This window comes from Salmo trutta, chromosome 5 (genome assembly GCF_901001165.1).
Source record: "Salmo trutta chromosome 5, fSalTru1.1, whole genome shotgun sequence".
Classification (NCBI taxonomy): domain Eukaryota; kingdom Metazoa; phylum Chordata; class Actinopteri; order Salmoniformes; family Salmonidae; genus Salmo; species Salmo trutta.
In genome coordinates, this window is record NC_042961.1 from 10,918,387 (window position 1) to 10,940,713 (window position 22,327).

General features: G+C 44.5%; 1 protein-coding gene across 2 annotated transcripts in view; it reads left to right on the forward strand.

Moving 5' to 3' along the window:
- LOC115193654 (attractin-like protein 1) overlaps positions 1 to 22,327 on the forward strand; it is a 341,916-nt gene that overhangs the window by 104,093 nt on the left and 215,496 nt on the right. For both annotated transcript variants that reach the window (XM_029752515.1, XM_029752516.1), the window contains 5 exons: positions 8,519 to 8,706; positions 10,930 to 11,143; positions 12,119 to 12,307; positions 16,752 to 16,988; positions 20,154 to 20,291. In XM_029752515.1, coding sequence (XP_029608375.1) covers positions 8,519 to 8,706; positions 10,930 to 11,143; positions 12,119 to 12,307; positions 16,752 to 16,988; positions 20,154 to 20,291 — 966 coding nt within the window. The remainder of the gene's footprint in view (positions 1 to 8,518; positions 8,707 to 10,929; positions 11,144 to 12,118; positions 12,308 to 16,751; positions 16,989 to 20,153; positions 20,292 to 22,327) is intronic.

Here is a 22,327-nt window from a genome sequence, read left to right on the forward strand (position 1 = left end):
CTAGGGTAAGTTTGGCGGCGTGAGTGAAGGAGGCTTTGTTGCGAAATAGAAAGCCGATTTCAAGATTTGATTTTGGATTGGAGATGTTTGATATGAGTCTGGAAGGAGAGTTTACAGTCTAGCCAGACACCTAGGTATTTATAGTTGTCCACATATTCTAGGTCAGAACCGTCCAGAGTAGTGATGCTGGTTGGGCGGGCGGGTGCGGGCATCGAACGGTTGAAAAGCATGCATTTGGTTTTACTAGCGTTTACGAGCAGTTGGAGGCCACGGAAGGAGTGTTGTATGACATTGGAGCTCGTTTGGAGGTTAGTTAACACAGTGTCCAAAGAAGGGCCAGATGTATACAGAATAGTGTCGTCTGCGTAGAGGTGGATCAGGGAATCACCCGCAGCAAGAGCGACATCGTTGATGTATACAGAGAAAAGAGTCGGCCTGAGAATTGAACCCTGTGGTACCCCCATAGAGACTGCCAGAGGTCTGGACAACAGGCCCTCCGATTTGACACACTGAACTCTGTCTGCGAAGTAGTTGGTGAACCAGGCGAGGCAGTCGTTTGAGAAACCAAGGCTATTGAGTCTGCCGATAAAAATATGGTGATTGACAGAGTCGAAAGCCTTGGCCAGGTCGATGAAGACTGCTGCATAGTACTGTCTTTTATTGATGGCGGTTATGATATCGTTTAGTACCTTGAGCGTGGCTGAGGTGCACCCATGACCAGCTCAGAAACCGGATTGCACAGCAGAGAAGGTACGGTGTGATTCGAAATGGTCAGTGATCTGTTTATTAACTTGGCTTTTGAAGACTTTAGAATGGCAGGGCAGGATGGATATAGGTCTATAACGGTTTGGGTCTAGAGTGTCACCCCCTTTTGAAGAGGGGGATGACCGCGGCAGCTTTCCAATCTTTAGGGATCTCGGACGATACAAAAGAGGTTGAACAGACTGGTAATAGGGGTAGTAACAATGGCGGCGGATAGTTTTAGAAGGAGAGTGTCTAGCCCAGCTGATTTGTACGGGTCCAGGTTTTGCAGCTCTTTCAGAACATCTGCTTTCTGGATTTGGGTGAAGGAGAAGCTGGGGAGGCTCGGGCAAGTAGCTGCGGGGGGTGCAGAGCTGTTGGCCGGTTTTGGGGTAGCCAGGAGGGAAGCAGGGCCAGCAGTAGAGATGCTTATTGAAATTTTCGATTATCGTGGATTTTTCGGTGGTGACCGTGTTACCTAGCCTCAGTGCAGTGGGCAGCTGGGAGGAGGTGCTCTTGTTCTCCATGGACTTTACAGTGTCCCAAAACTTTTTGGAGTTAGAGCTACAGGATGCAAATTTCTGTTTGAAAAAGCTAGCCTTTGCTTTCCTGACTGACTGCGTGTATTGGTTCCTGACTTCCCTGAACAGTTGCATATCGCGGGGACTATTCGATGCTAATTCAGAACGCCACAGGATGTTTTTGTGCTGGTCAAGGGCAGTCAGGTCTGGAGTGAACCAAGGGCTATATCTGTTCTTAGTTCTACATTTTTTGAAAGGGGCATGCTTATTTAAGATGGTGTGGAAATTACTTTTAAAGAACGACCAGGCATCCTCGACTGACGGGATGAGGTCAATATCCTTCCAGGATACCCGGGCCAGGTCGACTAGAAAGGCCTGCTCACAGCCATTTTCCAAGCAAGGACATGCATCACAAAAACCTAAAATATTCACTAACCTTTGATTTTCATCAGATGGCACTCATAGGACTTCATGTTACACAATACATGTATGTTTTGCTCGATAAAGTTCATATTTATATCCAAAAACCCCATTTTACATTGGTGCGTGATGTTCAGAAAATGTATTCCCACCAAAACAGCCGGTGAATGTGGACATCAATTTACAAAAATACTCAGAATTATAGATACACTTCTCCTTAATGCAACCGCTGTGTCAGATTTTAAAATAGCTTTACGGAGAAAGCACATTTTTCAATATTCTGAGTACATAGCTCAACCATCAAAGCAAGCTATACAGATACCCGCCAAGTTCTGAGGTCAACTAAACTCAGAATTAGTATTATAAATATTCTCTTACCTTTGCTGATCTTCATCATAATGCACTACCAGGACTCCTACTTCCACAATAAATGTTATTTTTGTTTGAAATACTCCATATTTATGTCCAAATACCTCCGTTTTGTTCGTGCGTTCAGATCACTATCCAAAGGCATAACGCGCGAGCGTAAATCCAGACACGAAAAGTCAAAATGTTCCATTACCGTTTGTAGAAACATGTCAAACGTTGTTTACAATCAATCCTTAGGGTCTTTTTAACATAAAACATCGATAATATTCCAACCGGACAATAGCGTATTCATTCAAGAAGAAAAAGGAGGGGCGTGCTGGCGGGCTCGCGCATCACCAAGTCCTGTGTCCACTCATTGACTGAGCTCCTATTTTCTGCCCAGTAACAGGAGAAGGATGAAACACGTTTCTTAAGCCTGTTGACAGCCAATGCAAGCCTTAAGAAGTGCAACGTGACCCCACAGACACTGTAGTTTCGATAGGGATTCAAAAGAACTACAATTCTCAGATTTCCCACTTCCTGGTTGGATTTTTCTCAGGTTTTTGCCTGCCATATGAGTTCTGTTATACTCACAGACGACATTCAAACAGTTTTAAAAACTTCAGTGTTTTCTATCCAAATCTACTAATAATATGCAAATATTTGACTCTGGGCCCGAGTATTAGGCAGTTTACTCTGGGCACATTTTTCAATCGAAAATGAAAATACTGCCCCCTGTACCTTAAGTTAATTCTTTAAGGTCAATTTGACATGAAATTAAACTCTGTAGGAAGAGTGTGTGCGTGTGTGCATACACTACTTTACCAAAGTATGTGGACACATGCTCGTCGAACATCTCATTTCCAAATCATGGGCATTTAATATAGAGTTGGTCCCCCCTTTGTTGCTAGAACAGCCTCCACTCTTCTGGCAAGGCTTTCCACTAGATGTTGGAACATTGCTTCAGGGATTTGCATCTATTCAGCCACAAGCATTAGTGAGGTCAGGCACCGATGTTGGGCGATTAGGCCTGGCTCGCAGTCGGCATTCCAATTCTTCCCAAAGGTGTTCGATGGGGTTGAGGTCAGGGCTCTGTGCAGGCCAGTCAAGTTCTTCCACACCGATCTCGACAAACCATTTCTGTATGGACTTCGTTTTGTGAACGAACTGTGGTTGGAAAGGTGGCATCCTATGACGGTACCACGTTGAATGTCATTGAGCTCTTCAGTAAGGCCATTCTACTGACAATGTTTGTCTATGGCGATTGCATGGCTGAGTGCTTGATTTTATACACCTGTTTGCAATTGGTGTGGCTGAAATAGTCAAATCCACTCATTTGAAGGGGTGTCTCACACGCTCTGAATTAACCAATTTAACTAGCCCACCAAGATTACCTCGGCTTCTGAATCCATTAAAGAAAGTTATGGATGGAGATTTTCTTTGTAAGCGTTGAATGCTGTAAAATATGTATTTTCTAATTTCCCAGTGAAGCTTTCGTTTGAATGTCAGAAACATTTTATGAATACCAATGTATCCTCAATAGAGACAACATTTATGGAATTCCATTTATTTAGGAAAGAAAAGGTCAAGCCATTGGAAAGTTTAAGCAACACAAAGCACTTTTTTTACTGGATATGTCCTCAAGAAAAATTAAACGTTGACAAGGAAGTTAGAAGTGTATTAGTCCCAACTTTGCTTCGTCAAGGACAGGCAGTTAAGATTTACATGTTTGTCAGAGTCACTAACTAAATGTCTGTAGATACACACATTAGCTGTGCATGGGTAAAATCACTGGGGGGAAGCCAATCCAGGAAACAAAAGCCATATTATAACATACAGTACCAGTCAAAAGTTTGGACACACCTACTCTTTTGAAGGAAAAGCAGCCAAAAAGTGCTCAGCATATGTGGGAACTCCTTCAAGACTGTTGGAAAAGCATTCCAGGTGAAGCTGGTTGAGAGAATGCCAAGAGTCTGCAAAGCTGTCATCAAGGCAAAGGGTGGCTACTTCGAAGAATCTAAAATGTAAAATATAGTTTGATTTGTTGAACACTTTTTTTGGTTACTACATGATTCCATATGTGTTATTTCATAGTTTTGATGTCTTCCCTATTATTCTACAATGTAAAAAATAAATAAAATGGTATGTATGTATGTATACTCAGCAAAAAAGAAACGTCCTCTCACTGTCAACTGCGTTTATTTTCAGCAAACTTAACATGTGTAAATATTTGTAGGAACATACAAGATTGAACAACTGAGACAAACTGAACAAGTTCCACAGACATGTGACTAACATGGGGGGGTCAAAATCAAAAGTAACAGTCAGTATCTGGTGTGGCCACCAGCTGCATTAAGTGCTGCAGTGCATCCTCCTCGTGGACTGCACCAGATTTGCCAGTTATTGCTGTGAGGTGTTACCCCACTTGTCCACCAAGGCACCTGCAAGTTCCCGGACATTTCTGGGGGGGAATGGCCCTAGCCCTCACTCTCCGATCCGACAGGTCCCAGACGTACTCAATGGGATTGAAATCCGGGCTTTTCGCTGGCCATGGCAGAACACTGACATTCCTGTCTTGCAGGAAATAACGCACAGATCGAGCAGTATGGCTGGTGGCATTGTCATGCTGGACAGTCATGTCAGGATGAGCCTGCAGGAAGGGTACCACGTGAGGGAGGAGGATGTCTTCCCTGTAACGCACAGCTTTGAGATTGCCTGCAATGACAACAAGCTCAGTCCGATGATACTGTGACACTCTGCCCCAGACCATGACGGACCCTCCACCTCCAAATCGATCCCGCTCCAGAGTACAGGCCTCGGTGTAACACTCATTCCTTCGACGGTAAACGTGAATCTGACCATCACCCCTGGTGAGACAAAATCGCGACTCGTCAGTGAAGAGCACTATTGCGGACAGTCTGAGCACTGATGGAGGGATTGTGCGTTCCTGGTGTAACTCGGGCAGTTGTTGTTGCCATCCTGTACCTGTCCAGGAGGTGTGATGTTCGGATGTACCGATCCTGTGCAGGTGTTGTTACACGTGGTCTGCCACTGCGAGGACGAATAGCTGTCCGCCCCGTCTCCCTGTAGCGCTGTCTTAGGTGTCTCACAGTACGGACATGGCAATTTATTGCCCCTCCTTGCAGCATGCCTTAGGCACATCCATGCAGATGAGCAGGGAACCTGGGCATCTTTCTTTTGGTGTTTTTCAGAGTCAGTAGAAAGGTGTCTTTAGTGTCCTAAAATTTCATAACTGTGACCTTAATTGCCTACTGTCTGTAAGCTGTTAGTGTCTTAACGACTGTTCCACAGGTGCATGTTCATTAATTGCTTATGGTTCATTGAACAAGCATGGGAAACAGTATTTAAACCCTTACAATGGAGATCTGTGAAGTTATTTGGATTTTTACGAATTATCTTTGAAAGACCGTACTAAAAAAGGGATGTTTCTTTTTTTGCTGTATGTGTGTATGTGTGTATGTATGTATGTGTGTATGTATGTATGTATGTGTGTATATATATATATGTGTGTATATATATATGTGTGTATATATATATATGTATGTGTATATATATATATGTATGTGTATATATATATGTATGTATGTATGTGTATATATGTATATATGTATATACACATATATATATATGTGTGTGTGTGTGTGTGTGTGTGTGTGTGTGTGTGTGTGTGTATATATGTATATATATGTGTGTGTATATATGTGTGTATATATATATGTGTGTGTGTGTGTATATATGTGTGTATATATATATGTGTGTGTGTGTGTGTGTGTGTGTGTATATATGTATATATGTATGTGTGTGTGTATGTATATATATATATATATATATATATATATATATATATATATATATATACTGCTCAAAAAAATAAAGGGAACACTTAAACAACACAATGTAACTCCAAGTCAATCACACTTCTGTGAAATAAAACTGTCCACTTAGGAAGCAACACTGATTGACAATAAATTTCACATGCTGTTGTGCAAATGGAATAGACAACAGGTGGAAATTATATGCAATTAGCAAGACACTCCCAATAAAGGAGTGGTTTTGCAGGTGGGGACCACAGACTACTTCTCAGTTCCTATGCTTCCTGGCTGATGTTTTGGTCACTTTTGAATGCTGGCGGTGCTTTCACTCCAGTGGTAGCATGAGAAGGAGTCTACAACCCACACAAGTGGCTCAGGTAGTGCAGCTCATCCAGGATGGCACATCAATGCGAGCTGTGGCAAGAAGGTTTGCTGTGTCTGTCAGCGTAGTGTCCAGAGCATGGAGGCGCTACCAGAAGACAGGCCAGTACATCAGGAGACGTGGAGGAGGCCGTAGGAGGGCAACAACCCAGCAGCAGGACCGCTACCTCCGCCTTTGTGCAAGGAGGAGCAGGAGAAGCACTGCCAGAGCCCTGCAAAATGACCTCCAGCTGGCCACAAATGTGCATGTGTCTGCTCAAACGGTCAGAAACAGACTCCATGAGGGTGGTATGAGGGCCCGACATCCACAGGTGGGGGTTGCGCTTACAGCCCAACACCGTGCAGGACGTTTGGCATTTGCCAGAGAACACCAAGATTGGGAAATTCGCCACTGGCGCCCTGTGCTCTTCACAGATGAAAGCAGGTTCACACTGAGCACGTGACAGACGTGACAGAGTCTGGAGACGCCGTGGAGAACGTTCTGCTGCCTGCAACATCCTCCAGCATGACCGGTTTGGTGGTGGGTCAGTCATGGTGTGGGGTGGCATTACTTTGGGGGGCCGAACAGCCCTCCATGTGCTCCCCAGAGGTAGCCTGACTGCCATTAGGTACTGAGATGAGATCCTCAGACCCCTTGTGAGACCATATGCTGGTGCGGTTGGCCCTGGGTTCCTCCTAATGCAAGACAATGCTAGACCTCATGTGGCTGGAGTGTGTCAGCAGTTCCTGCAAGAGGAAGGCATTGATCCTATGGACTGGCCCGCCCGTTCCCCAGACCTGAATCCAATTGAGCACATCTGGGACATCATGTCTCGCTCCATCCACCAATGCCACGTTGCACCACAGACTGTCCAGGAGTTGGCGGATGCTTTAGTCCAGGTCTGGGAGGAGATCCCTCAGGAGACCATCCGCCACCTCATCAGGAGCATGCCCAGGCGTTGTAGGGAGGTCATACAGGCACGTGGAGGCCACACACACTGCTGAGCCTCATTTTGACTTGTTTTAAGGACATTACATCAAAGTTGGATCAGCCTGTCGTGTGGTTTTCCACTTTAGTTTTGAGTGTGACTCCAAATCCAGACCTCCATGGGTTGATAAATTGGATTTCCATTGATTTATTTTTGTGTGATTTTGTTGTCAGCACATTCAACTATGTAAAGAAAAAAGTATTTAATAAGATTATTTATTTCATTCAGATCTAGGATATGTTGTTTAAGTGTTCCCTTTATTTTTTTTGAGCAGTGTGTGTGTGTGTGTGTGTGTGTGTGTGTGTGTGTGTGTGTGTGTGTGTGTGTATACATATATATACACACATATACGTATATGTGATTTGCAAATTGAGCCTGACCTTTAGCTTCAACGTAAAGATATGAGTGATTAGCACAATTTTGCTGCAATGTTGATCTGTGTATTGTTCTAAAGACTGTAACTCTAGCCAAGTGTTTGAATTCTTCACTACTGCTCTGTAGTTAGCCATCTTTTCAATAGCCTTTTATGGAAAAAAGTGATTCTTTCTCAGTCTGATGAAAATCATGTGATGGTATCAATTATCCAAACTATGAATGTAATCAGCGCAAGTCTCTGAAATAAGCAGAAAAATTGTTGTGATGAAACTGGAGTTGTTTTTCCTTTTAATCTCTGCAAATTGTTGTTTTAATAAAGGTCTCATCAGGCGTCCATGTAGTTCCTCCCACTGTGTGACGTGTCTGTATGCTAGTGCTGGACAGACACATACTTGTGTATTCATGCAGGGTGGTTGATGCACGCCTCTTTGAAGAATAGTCCATCATTCTCTATCTGTATCTCAACTGACTGACATTGCCTGATTTCACACCATGAAATACTTGTCAGTCAACCTCACTTTTATATTTAAGCAATAAGGCATGAGGGGGTATGGTATATGGCCAATATACCATGGCTAAGGGCTGTTCTTAAACACGACGCAACGTGGAGTGCCTGGATACAGCCCTTAGCCGTGGTGTATTGGCCATATACCACAAACCCCCGAGGTGCCTTATTGCTATTATAAACTGGTTACCAACGTAATCAGAGCAGTAAAAATAAATGTGCTGTCATACCCGTGGTCAGCCAATCAGCATTCAGGGCTCGAACCACCCAGTTTATAACTAACAATATATATCAGTGTGCTGTGAGTTGCATATCAAATCCAGTTGATATGAGGGGTCTTGAGGCCAGGAGCAGCTCTATGCACTATCCAATTGTGTGGCCCAGCACAGTCAGAAGCCTGGGTGTAAAGTACTGCTCTCTCCACAGCTCAGCTCTGTGGAGAAGGCTGGCACCATGTAGGGGAGGCCTGCCTGAGGATCAACTCCAGCAGGGAGAGCTATGACAACGCCCAGCACTACTGTAAGAACCTGGACGGGAACATAGCCTCCCTCACCACCCCCAAGCAGGTGGACTTTATACTGGACGAGCTGCAGAAGTACCAGCTACAGGAGAAGGTAAGGGAAACTCCTCGGTTTAAAACGGTGTGTTGTTTTGAACGTTATCCTTCATAATGTTCTGTATTGAGGAATGTATTTTTTCCAAGTCGAATGCCTAAGGAATCGCCATGACAGTGGAACTTCTTTTACCCCATGATGATCTGAAGCCAAACACATTGAACACGTGTCTTTGCTTATTACCTAACTTTTTGTATTTATTTTGTCAAGAGTCACACTTCCTGTTTAAATGCCCACCACACATGTTGGCTTTTCCGGTGATTTTGCGGTCAGAACTGAGAAGGATATGCAGGAGCATGTATTTGACTGGTGTTATTAATTGAATGGAGCTCGAAGATCTCTCTCGATGGTTTTAGGGTGCGGTGTTTAAGTAGCATGTTTCTGCTCTTTGAATAGTAACACTGTTCTTGTTAATAAAGCTCACCTTTTGATGTTTTAAGATGCAGAGGCAACAGGTATCCCTCTAAGCTCTTTTCTGCCAGTTTTTTGGAAGGAGTTTATGCTCTCCATGGCTACAATAATCAGTTTTCTTTTCATCCAAGCAATTCATTATTTTTTTGTCCCAGTCGGCCTGTAATAGGGGATTTGAATTAAAGTGCATTTTCAGAGTACAGCAACAAGTTTTTCAGGATTTGAATCCTGGCGGTCTCCCTCGATTACTCAAGTGTTCTACTCTTGTAAATGTTCACTGTGTGATAGATCATAGCAGGTGTTGCCGGCTAATTAACAATTTATTACAGTTAAAACTTTTGAGACATTATTGCCCATTATGAAATAACTCATACACAGACATTTGTAAAAGTCTAATAAGTACCTTAGTTTAATGACTCTGGCCTATCTTGGTTTTATGGGTTAGTGTTGGCTGAGGTCGGCATTTTCACTGTAATTATAGCAATTTGCCCAACGGTTTGATTTAAGGTTTCATTTAAACATTACTTTGATCAAATATATATGATGTACTGTATGTTGGGAAATGAATAACATGTTTTCATACTGACTGGCCCTCAACATGGTATGGAGAATGGACAGAATTCTTAGCTTAGATTCCAGGCTCTCCATCCTTAACCTCTCTCTCTTCTTTCTCTCCCAATCTCCTTCTCGTCTTTCTCTTTTTCTCCCTCTCTCTACCTCCCTCTACCTCTTTTTCTCCCTCTCTCTCCCTCCCTCTACCTCTTTTTCTCCCTCCCTCTACCTCTTTTTCTCCCTCTCTCTACCTCTTTTTTTCTCCCTCTCTCTACCTCTTTTTTTCTCCCTCTCTCTACCTCTTTTTTTCTCCCTTTTTTTCTCCCTCTCTCTACCTCTTTTTCTCCCTCTCTCCCTCCCTCTACCTCTTTTTCTCCCTCTCTCTACCTCTTTTTTTCTCCCTCTTTTTCTACCTCTCTCTACCTCTTTTTCTCCCTCCCTCTACCTCTTTTTCTCCCTCTCTCTACCTCTTTTTTTCTCCCTCTCTCTACCTCTTTTTCTCCCTCTCCCTCCCTCTACCTCTTTTTCTCCCTCTCTCTCCCTCTTTTTTTCTCCCTCTTTTTCTACCTCTCTCTACCTCTTTTTCTCCCTCCCTCTACCTCTTTTTCTCCCTCCCTCTACCTCTTTTTCTCCCTCTCTCTACCTCTTTTTTTCTCCCTCTTTTTCTACCTCTCTCTACCTCTTTTTTTCTCCCTCTTTTTCTACCTCTCTCTACCTCTTTTTCTCCCTCCCTCTACCTCTTTTTCTCCCTCTCTCTACCTCTTTTTTTCTCCCTCTCTCTACCTCTTTTTTTCTCCCTCTTTTTCTACCTCTCTCTACCTCTTTTTCTCCCTCTCTCCCTCCCTCTACCTCTTTTTCTCCCTCTCTCTACCTCTTTTTTTCTCCCTCTTTTCTCCCTCTCTCTACCTCTTTTTCTCCCTCCCTCTACCTCTTTTTCTCCCTCTCTCTACCTCTTTTTTTCTCCCTCTCTCTACCTCTTTTCTCCCTCTCCCTCCCTCTACCTCTTTTTCTCCCCTCTCTCTACCTCTTTTTTTCTCCCTCTTTTTCTACCTCTCTCTACCTCTTTTTCTCCCTCCCTCTACCTCTTTTTCTCCCTCCCTCTACCTCTTTTTCTCCCTCTCTCTACCTCTTTTTTTCTCCCTCTTTTTCTACCTCTCTCTACCTCTTTTTCTCCCTCCCTCTACCTCTTTTTCTCCCTCCCTCTACCTCTTTTTTTCTCCCTCCCTCTACCTCCTTTTCTCCCCTCTCTTTGTCCTGTAGAAGATAGCTCCGTGGGTGGGCCTGAGAAAGATCAACATCTCGTACTGGGGCTGGGAGGACATGTCTCCCTTCACCAACTCCTCTCTGCAGTGGCTGACTGGAGAGCCCAGCGACTCAGGCTTCTGTGCCTACCTGGAGAGGGCAGAGGTGGCAGGGCTCAAGGCCAACCCCTGCACCGCCACCACCGACGGACTCATCTGTGAAAAACCAGTCGGTGAGAGAGGGAGGGAGGTAGAGGGAAGGGGAGCTGGAGAATAATTGAGGTGGGGATGATTTGAACAACTAAATATAGACTCATTCTCAAAGACACCTGCAACCCTTGTGAATTCTAAGAAGCCTCCCTTGAACATGTGATTGATCCATTCAGCAGTTGCTAGTATGTGATCATTCTAAAGCTCAATCAGACACTATTGAATTAGAGATCCGTTGGAGTGGCACAGAAAAGTTTACATCCAGAAACCCGCTGTGTTGCCATCATCAGTGACAAGGGGCAGAATTCACTAGTCTAGTGAATTTAAAAGGGGACAGATTGTATTGTTTTAGGAAGAGTAGTGGTACAACTGGAGAAGATCACAGCCCAGACTGTTTGACAGTAGCTGACCTTTCTCCCCATCATGGCCCTTCAGTGACCGACCTGTCCTACTCACACAAACACACATGCAAGGAAACTGGAAACAACAGGCTCATTGGACTCACGGTCTTTTCCTGTTTGCTTTTAGCCTCACTGAACCATTCTAGAACTGATTTAAGAGCCCAGAATAGCTGGGGAGCCCAAGCAAAATGAATCCTTAAATGTTCGGTTTTGGCAGCCATCCCTCCCATAGCTCCACTTTGTACCGACAGAGAGTAGAGGGGGAATGGGTAACCAAAGGCATCCTGCAGTTTCTCATTACCTTTCTGCTTCCTCTCTCGCGGGGGTGTCTCCCACTCTGAAATAATTTGCCTGTCCTAACTCAGCTCAAATGATGGAGGTAGACTGAGGGAGGAATTTACTCTTGGTTACCATCTACTCTTGAGTTAAATGACTTATTTAATGAATGGATATGTGTATACCTGCTGTAAAAATAGTCTGTCCAAGGTAGAGAGGAAATGTCTGCTTTAAACACTGCAGCTGATTTTCAGCACTACTTTCAGGCTGTGCACTGGACAGACATGATTTCATTCTTACCTTATTTTCTCCTGTCTACAGTGAGCCCCAACCAGAGTGCCCGTCCGTGTAAGACGCCTTGCTCACTGCGCACCACCTGTGCCAACTGCACCAGCCAGGCCATGGAGTGTATGTGGTGCAGCAGCACCCAGCGATGTGTGGACTCCAACGCCTACGTCATCTCCTTCCCCTACGGACAGTGTCTGGAGTGGCAGACTGGAGACTGCGCCTGTGAGTATACCAGTCAAACTGGATGAGTCAAACTGTCCAGCATCCACTGTGTGTGTGTGTGTGTTCAACACAACCTCCAAAAGGAATATGTGCAAATGGATTATTGCAAACAATCACTCTAAACAAATTCTTGTCATCGTACCACTACTATTGACAGTAATGCAAGTAACAGCATTATTCTGGTCAACAATAATGCTGTTGGTAGAAAACTTTTTAGAGTATAATTGATAGGTTGATGGATTGAATTGTTTATTTCAGTACCTTATACCTCTCTCTCTCTCTGTCTTTTTCTTGGTCTCTCTGTCTCGCTCTCTGTCCCACTCCATATTCAGCTGAGTTCCTGTTTGTTAGTAGTGAATCCTTCAGGGTTAATGTAGCTCAGAGAGATCAAATGTTTGTGGACTCGTTCTGCTCCACAGTCAGTCAGGTGCTTCCACTTCCCTAGACTCTTAGGTGTATGCACTGTAGGTACTGCCGTGGGTACTATGGGAAAATCAATAACGTATTGACGTTTATCCAACTCAAATGAAAAATACGTGTTTTCAAGTTTTTTTTTTCTTTGAGCTAAAAGCCCTCCGTTAAAGGTCTCAGATGTTCGATTGGTTCTGGGATTTTAACTTTCTCATGATATATATATAGATCCTTTTATGTCTGACAATCCCCAGACTTTGTTACGGCATTAACAGTATGCGTTTTACACAATTGCTATTTTGAAAAGTCACGTCAAGCAGATGTTGGTACCAATAGTAACTTTTTGTGTGTCTGTTCTTATAGTCAAATGCAACAAGTAACTTGTGGTGTACCGTCTGAGGACCTCCTCTGTTTTACCACTTTTCATCATGTCAGCACAGATGGGGTTAAGGCTTTCACCACATTTCATCATGGTCACAATATGCCTGAACACCCCCGCATTATACCACGTCAGCGACAGTATTCACAGTGCATGTCATTGTTGTACTCAGTGCTGTCGCCAGGGGAGTCTGAAGTCATTACCGTTCAGCTACTCTTATTTATTTATTTATTTTATTTTTATTTAACCAGGTAGGCTAGTTGAGAACAAGTTCTCATTTGCAACTGCGACCTGGCCAAGATAAAGCATAGCAATTCGACACATACAACAACACAGAGTTACACATGGAATATATATCATGGTCAGTGTGCTTGTAGAGTATTCATTTTATGGCCTGACATTTCCCACACTATATATTCTACATATCGGTTCTGAGATTTGGGAAATGTAATTAGGCAAATTTGTTCTATTGTTTTTATTGTCCTCCAGAGTAATGCAACTCTCGGAAGCCTGACGATATGGAGCCAATCAACATGTAAATGAGTTGTAGCGTCGTTGTGTACGCTAAGCCCATATCATGCTTTTGTACTTCAGAACGTGGAGATAAATAAATATACTGTTACAGCCAAACACAGTGCGGCATTGTGCTAATGTCTTTTTGTTTTCAACATGTTCATTTAAAGAAATGTCATGGTTCGCCCTAGGATTATTTGATCAAGTTTAGTATGTTGCCGGTTTTTGTAGGGAGAGAGCAAATATACAAAACTCAATTATTATTTGACTCCATTGCCAATGAGCTGCAGGATAGTGTGGTTATTTTCCTGTTCTCTTCAGCTGAAAAGCCTTTCCAAGGTTCTCCCATCAAGTTTGCCTTTTCTCTATCCACAGTAACTTTCTGTGTTTTTTTTTTAGATAGATGATTTCTTGTGTTTTGGTTTGGAGGGGATATTGCGAGAAACAGGAAACAAGATTCACTATTTGGCGTACTAGCCACAGGATGTATTTATCTCGAAAGGCCAGGGGAGGTCAGCAACTCCAATCTGGCTGTGCTCCTGAAAGAATGTCCCCCTAAACACAAGGTGATTCTGCTGCTGTTCCTGGAAATGGGCTTTCTTCCCATTTTAAGGTCACATTTCAGCAGGTAATTTGAACTCAGCCAGGCCCCTGTTCTCCTTAGTTAGGTTCAGCTTACCTCCTACACACGCTCTCGCACGCACACACAAAGGCACTTTGGCATCGAATGAGGGCAGTGGCAGTTCTTTGCATCTGAGTGATTCACCATCCCCATCCATCTGCCTGGAACACCGTCCAGCAGCATTAACCTGTCCAACACCTGCATATGTTCATTAAGCAATCAACCATCGTCCCCGTGTGCTTTGAGCTCACACAGGGCGCTACAGCCCAGCTTGAATATAAAGGGAATCAGGTGCGCGACTGAAGGACTTGAAAATACCCCAAACATTCCTTACCGCAGGACACTTCAACGGCTGACTATGCAGGACCAGAAATAAAAAGGAGCTCTCTGTTTCTGCATAGATCAGATCATTTGTTGATGGGACATAGAAACAGGCTTACGTTTTGGCAAAGCAATGGTACATCACTCTAGTCTCCATCCTGATGCTACAGATCTGTCATTGAGAAGGATACAAGTCATTAGCAGTTCTTTAAAGACGAGCTGTTCTTAAGACAACCCCAGCATTGTTTGAGAGAACAATATATTTTGAGGTGTTTTAGGCTTCTGTTATGTGATCGACAGAGGTTGGGCTGGGTTATGTTTAATTTAAAGTGTTCTCAACACAAGTGGAAAAAGACAGGGTTTGAACCTCCTGAAATATTTCAGAAGATGGGAGTCAGAATGGTGAAAGAGTGTTGTGTATATGATTGCTTATTGAACTATCGTCTCTGGGATGCATAAACCTAGCTTCATGCTTTTTGAAATGAGTGATTCTGCTTTTTGATTCTTGCTACTTGGAGGTGCACTTTTGCTTGAACTTGAAACCAAGTACAATAACCCTTTTAGAAAGCCTAGAAAACTGTTGGCGCTTAGGAAGACAATATTTCCACCCTGTGTAAACACTACTGCCTCTCAGAGGCCGGGTGAGAGGAGAGCTTCTGTGTTTCTAATTATGAAGCACAAGATTGTAGTTGGAGAAAAAGACGAGAACCTAGAAATGAATCAGCAGTATGGTTGAATAATGCAACAGGGACAGACTCTGAAACAGATTTTGGGGAGAAAAGTTCAGCTGAACACATCTGTGGCTTGTGGAAATGGGAGCAGTTCAAAACCATATCTCCTGGCAAAAATTCAAATTCTACCGTTCATTCAGGAAAACTCACATGGCAATAGAAAGGAACATCTTGGATCACTTCCTCATACCTTTTGGTCTCATAGGGGTTATTTTTGAGTTAACTTGTGTGTCCTGCTTCAGTTGTGTTTCAAAGCTATTTGTTCATATTGTTGAGCTCACAACCAGTTGACTTGTTTAACTACTCCATGATGGCCAAACCTGAGTCAATCATTTACATTTATATTGTATTATTGTTATACAGTATAAGCAGGCTATAAATATTGAATCACAATCACATTATTTCCTCTTATGCTTGACAACAAGTTCAAAGAAGGAAAATAATAAAACAATGAATTAAAGTTCAATCGACCAGTCCAACTTCTCACACGATCTGAATGAAAACCAATTTAACTAGCCCACCAAGATTACCTCGGCTTCTGAATCCATTAGAGGAAGTTATGGATGGAGATTTTCTTTGTAAGCGTTGAATGCTGTAAAATATGTATTTTCTAATTTCCCAGTGAAGCTTTCGTTTGAATGTCAGAAACATTTTATGAATACCAATGTATCCTCAATAGAGACAACATTTATGGAATTCCATTTATTTAGGAAAGAAAAGGTCAAGCCATTGGAAAGTTTAAGCAAAATAAAGCACTTTTTTTACTGGATATGTCCTCAAGAAAAATTAAACGTTGACAAGGAAGTTAGAAGTGTATTAGTCCCAACTTTGCTTCGTCAAGGACAGGCAGTTAAGATTTACATGTTTGTCAGAGTCACTAACTAAATGTCTGTAGATACACACATTAGCTGTGCATGGGTAAAATCACTGGGGGGAAGCCAATCCAGGAAACAAAAGCCATATTATAACATACAGTACCAGTCAAACGTTTGGACACCTTCTCATTCCAAGGGTTTTCTTTATTTTTTACTATTTTCTACATTGTAGAATAATAGTGAAGACATCAAAACTATGAAATAACACTACATTTCAAGCAACAAAAAAATTGCCCATTGTCATAAAGGTGGGAATAATATCTCTCTAAATGAAAACCAATACATTTATACCCACCCTCTAATCCATTAAATAATGAACCCTCTGGCAATTACAGTAAGAGTCAGTGGCTGTCTAACAACGTATTAGAGAGTATAGCCTCCCGATGCAGAATGAATAAAGTAATGAGCAACACGTCTACTTTATTTACGTGGTGGATGGATGTAACAGTGGTTATTTATACTACGGATGAATATTATCAAGATCAGACAAGTATTCTATGACGGACTTTTCTATGTGTCTGAATAATCTCTCTCTTGCTCTCTCTTGCTCTGTCTCGGTCTCTATTTCTCTCTGTCTCTCTTTCTCTTCTAGCTCAGAATTGTTCGGGCCTGAGGACGTGTGGCCAGTGTTTGGATCAGGCAGAGTGTGGCTGGTGTGGAGACCCCACTAACACAGGGAAGGGCCAGTGTATGGAGGGGTCATACCGCGGGCCCATGAAGAGCCCTTCCAGACAGCCCAGAGACAGGGAGAGGGACAGAGACATGGTGCTGGAGCTCGGTCTGTGCCCCAGAGATAAAGGGTTCGACTGGGCCTACATCCACTGCCCTGGTGAGTAGACAGACAGACAGACAGACAGACAGACAGACAGACAGACAGACAGACAGACAGACAGACAGACAGACAGACAGACAGACAGACAGACAGACAGACAGACAGACAGACAGACAGACAGACAGACAGACATGTCATGTAGCACATCAATGCAATCATAAATGCACAAGAACACATTTGTATTCCATCCCTTGCCCTCACACTTAAAGCTATACATCCCCCTCCTCACACTTAAAGCTATACATCCCCCTCCTCACACTTAAAGCTATACATCCCCCTCCTCACACTTAAAGCTATACATCCCCCTCCTTACACTTAAAGCTATACATCCCCCTCCTCGCACTTAAAGCTATACATCCCCCTCCTCGCACTTAAAGCTATACATCCCACTCCTCGCACTTAAAGCTATACATCCCCCTCCTCGCACTTAAAGCTATACATCCCCCTCCTCGCACTTAAAGCTATACATCCCCCTCCTCGCACTTAAAGCTATACATCCCCCTCCTCGCACTTAAAGCTATACATCCCCCTCCTCGCACTTAAAGCTATACATCCCCCTCCTCACACTTAAAGCTATACATCCCCCTCCTCGCACTTAAAGCTATACATCCCCCTCCTCACACTTAACGCTATACATCCTCCTCCTCACACTTAAAGCTATACATCCCCCTCCTCACACTTAAAGCTATACATCCCCTCCTCACACTTAAAGCTATACATCCCCCTCCTCACACTTAAAGCTATACATCCCCCTCCTCACACTTAAAGCTATACATCCCCTCCTCACACTTAAAGCTATACATCCCCTCCTCACACTTAAAGCTATACATCCCCCTCCTCACACTTAAAGCTATACATCCCCCTCCTCGCACTTAAAGCTATACATCCCCCTCCTCGCACTTAAAGCTATACATCCCCCTCCTCGCACTTAAAGCTATACATCCCCCTCCTCGCACTTAAAGCTATACATCCCCCTCCTCGCACTTAAAGCTATACATCCCCCTCCTCGCACTTAAAGCTATACATCCCCCTCCTCGCACTTAAAGCTATACATCCCCCTCCTCGCACTTAAAGCTATACATCCCCCTCCTCGCACTTAAAGCTATACATCCCCCTCCTCGCACTTAAAGCTATACATCCCCCTCCTCGCACTTAAAGCTATACATCCCCCTCCACACACTTAAAGCTATACATCCCCCTCCTCGCACTTAAAGCTATACATCCCCCTCCTCGCACTTAAAGCTATACATCCCCCTCCTCGCACTTAAAGCTATACATCCCCCTCCTCGCACTTAAAGCTATACATCCCCCTCCTCGCACTTAAAGCTATACATCCCCCTCCTCGCACTTAAAGCTATACATCCCCCTCCTCGCACTTAAAGCTATACATCCCCCTCCTCGCACTCAAAGCTATACATCCCCCTCCTCGCACTTAAAGCTATACATCCCCCTCCTCGCACTTAAAGCTATACATCCCCCTCCTCGCACTTAAAGCTATACATCCCCCTCCTCGCACTTAAAGCTATACATCCCCCTCCACACACTTAAAGCTATACATCCCCCTCCTCACACTTAAAGCTATACATCCCCCTCCTCACACTTAAAGCTATACATCCCCCTCCACACACTTAAAGCTATACATCCCCCTCCTCACACTTAAAGCTATACATCCCCCTCCTCGCACTTAAAGCTATACATCCCCCTCCTCGCACTTAAAGCTATACATCCCCCTCCTCGCACTTAAAGCTATACATCCCCCTCCTCGCACTTAAAGCTATACATCCCCCTCCTCGCACTTAAAGCTATACATCCCCCTCCTCGCACTTAAAGCTATACATCCCCCTCCTCGCACTTAAAGCTATACATCCCCCTCCTCGCACTTAAAGCTATACATCCCCCTCCTCGCACTTAAAGCTATACATCCCCCTCCTCGCACTTAAAGCTATACATCCCCCTCCTCGCACTTAAAGCTATACATCCCCTCCTCGCACTTAAAGCTATACATCCCCCTCCTCGCACTTAAAGCTATACATCCCCTCCTCGCACTTAAAGCTATACATCCCCCTCCTCGCACTTAAAGCTATACATCCCCCTCCTCGCACTTAAAGCTATACATCCCCCTCCTCGCACTTAAAGCTATACATCCCCCTCCTCGCACTTAAAGCTATACATCCCCCTCCTCGCACTTAAAGCTATACATCCCCCTCCTCGCACTTAAAGCTATACACTTAAGCTATACATCACTCCTCGCACTTAAAGCTATACATCCCCCTCCTCGCACTTAAAGCTATACATCCCCCTCCTCGCACTTAAAGCTATACATCCCCTCCTCGCACTTAAGCTACACCCCCCTCCTCGCACTTAAAGCTATACATCCCCCTCCTCGCACTTAAAGCTATACATCCCCCTCCTCGCACTTAAAGCTATACATCCCCCTCCTCGCACTTAAAGCTATACATCCCCTCCTCGCACTTAAAGCTATACATCCCCCTCCTCGCACTTAAAGCTATACATCCCCCTCCTCGCACTTAAAGCTATACATCCCCCTCCTCGCACTTAAAGCTATACATCCCCTCCTCGCACTTAAAGCTTTACATCCCCCTCCTCGCACTTAAAGCTATACATCCCCCTCCTCGCACTTAAGCTATACATCCCCCTCCTCGCACTTAAAGCTATACATCCCCCTCCTCGCACTTAAAGCTATACATCCCCTCCTCGCACTTAAAGCTATACATCCCCTCCTCGCACTTAAAGCTATACATCCCCTCCTCGCACTTAAAGCTATACATCCCCCTCCTCGCACTTAAAGCTATACATCCCCCTCCACACACTTAAAGCTATACATCCCCCTCCACACACTTAAAGCTATACATCCCCTTCCTCACACTTAAAGCTATACATCCCCCTCCTCACACTTAAAGCTATACATCCCCCTCCTCACACTTAAAGCTATACATCCCCTCCTCACACTTAAAGCTATACATCCCCCTCCTCACACTTAAAGCTATACATCCCCTCCTCACACTTAAAGCTATACATCCCCCTCCTCACACTTAAAGCTATACATCCCCCTCCTCACACTTAAAGCTATACATCCCCCTCCTCACACTTAAAGCTATACATCCAAACCCTCTTGATTCTCTCTCCCTCCCTCTTCCCCAGCTTGTCAGTGTAACGGCCACAGTACGTGTGTGAACGGCAGTGCTTGTGAGCAGTGCAGGAACTTGACCACCGGACCGCAGTGCCAGACCTGCATGCCTGGTTACCATGGCGACCCCACTAACGGCGGGAAGTGCCAGGGTAAGTACAGTGAGGGGTGCAGTGCACCAGAGTGGACTGGAGGGGCCAGTGTTTAAAGGTTTTGGCTCTGAGATCTGTGTGTCCTCCAAGAAGCAGACTGTCTGAACAACAGTTAAGCCAGAAACGATTGTGTTGAAAGATGCAGTAGACAGGCGCTTCAGCAGCTCTGTGTTTAATCACAGTTCTGTCAACCCTGTCCAGTCCTGTGGTGAAGATTGTTATGAAACTCTGATCAGAGAAATGGAGAAATGGAGACTATGGTAGTGGGATGGACAGAAAGAGTAGGAGAAAGAGTGAGTGAGCGTGAGAGAGAGGAAGGTGTAATAACATAATTCTCCAGCTGACAGATGTGCGTTTTCCCCGCTTGGCGTATGACATTAAATCCCTCTTAATCATTTTCTTATATCTTGGAGTTGACTGGCGGCGAACACGTTTGATAGACGGCTCCCCTCTCTCTCCTCCTCTCTCTCTCCTCCTCTGTCTCTCTCCTCCCTCCATCACCCTCTCTCCCTAACGCTGTCATGATTAAATGCTATTTATTAACTACCGTCCGTCCGTCCGTCATACCACCTTTGCTTGTGTACCAGGCTGACTCCTGAGGACTGTGCCTATAGAGGCTGTTTCACTCCTCAGTCTTACAGAATAGATGGATTTACAAGGGCCTTAAGTCACTGATCTGATCCTTGAGAGACGGGGGGAGAGCGAGCGGGAGAGAGAGAGATTGAGAGAGACCGTCATCAAGTTTAAAATATGAGCAGCTCAGAGCTGCCCTTGTAAGAATGGAGAAGAGAAGGATGGGGGGAGATGGAGGAGGAGAGATTACCCAGTCTGGTGTCCCCATGACCGATGAACAGCTGACCTTGTACAATGTGACAGGGGCCTGTGTGTGTGTGCGTGTGTGTGTGTGTTTTGAAGGCGTGTGTGTTTTCACATACGTTATGTGGTGAGGAGAATAGCCTTCCAAGTCGATCACTGACAGGTTCACCTTGTAAAGACACTGAAACCGTCTGCTCGCCCTGTCCAGCTTGACCCTGCCCAGTCTAGCTTGGCTTGACTCGCTGCAGGAGACCTCTCTCTGGGGCTTGGAGTACTGAGAGGGAGAGGCTAGCCTGTGGTGGGCTGTGCATGTCAACTGACTTTTGAAAGACAGACCAGCCTTGTGACATGCCATGTTGTGTAGGGGTTGGAGAGGTGATTCGATAGAGCATGATGAGACAAGGCCAAAACGTACCAGTCTCTTTCTGTTGGCTATAATACCATAAGGAAGTGAGACAGCCAGTGTTGCGGGAGCTGCAGTAAACCTGGTTGATGCGATGTACCACGGTAAGTGTTTGATCTCTTGTTGTGGTAGCCATGACTGATCTGTTTCTCCTTTAAGCTGTAGTTGTACTTGTGTATCACCCTTCTGAAAACTTCTGGCTGGCTTACTTATTATTTTTGGTCTGGACAAGTGGCAGCTTAATAAGTGTGACTTTGTGTTTTTTTCCCACTAACTGCACTGTAGGCACACAGTCACACAAATGTCATCCAGGGAGCCCCAGCAAGCTGATGGTTGTTGTTCTTTCAGTTTCTCTCTCTTTCTTTCTCCTCCTTGCATAAAGCCAGCACTGCAGAGTTCAATTAAAATGCTGTTTATTGCTTTTGGATATGGCATGCTGTGCCAGCCTGGTGAATTCCATTATAGGCTCTTGGTAGAGCCCCTTCAGCCACCTAGTCCCCATCAGACCCTGTCTTTACATTGTCTGTCTCTCTCTCGCTTTGTCTGTCTCTCTCTCGCTTTGTCTGTCTCTCTCTCGCTTTGTCTGTCTCTCTCTCGCTTTGTCTGTCTCTCTCTCGCTTTGTCTGTCTCTCTCTCGCTTTGTCTGTCTCTCTCTCTCTTTGTCTGTCTCTCTCTCGCTTTGTCTGTCTCTCTCTCGCTTTGTCTGTCTCTCTCTCGCTTTGTCTGTCTCTCTCTCGCTTTGTCTGTCTCTCTCTCGCTTTGTCTGTCTCTCTCTCGCTTTGTCTGTCTCTCTCTCGCTTTGTCTGTCTCTCTCTCG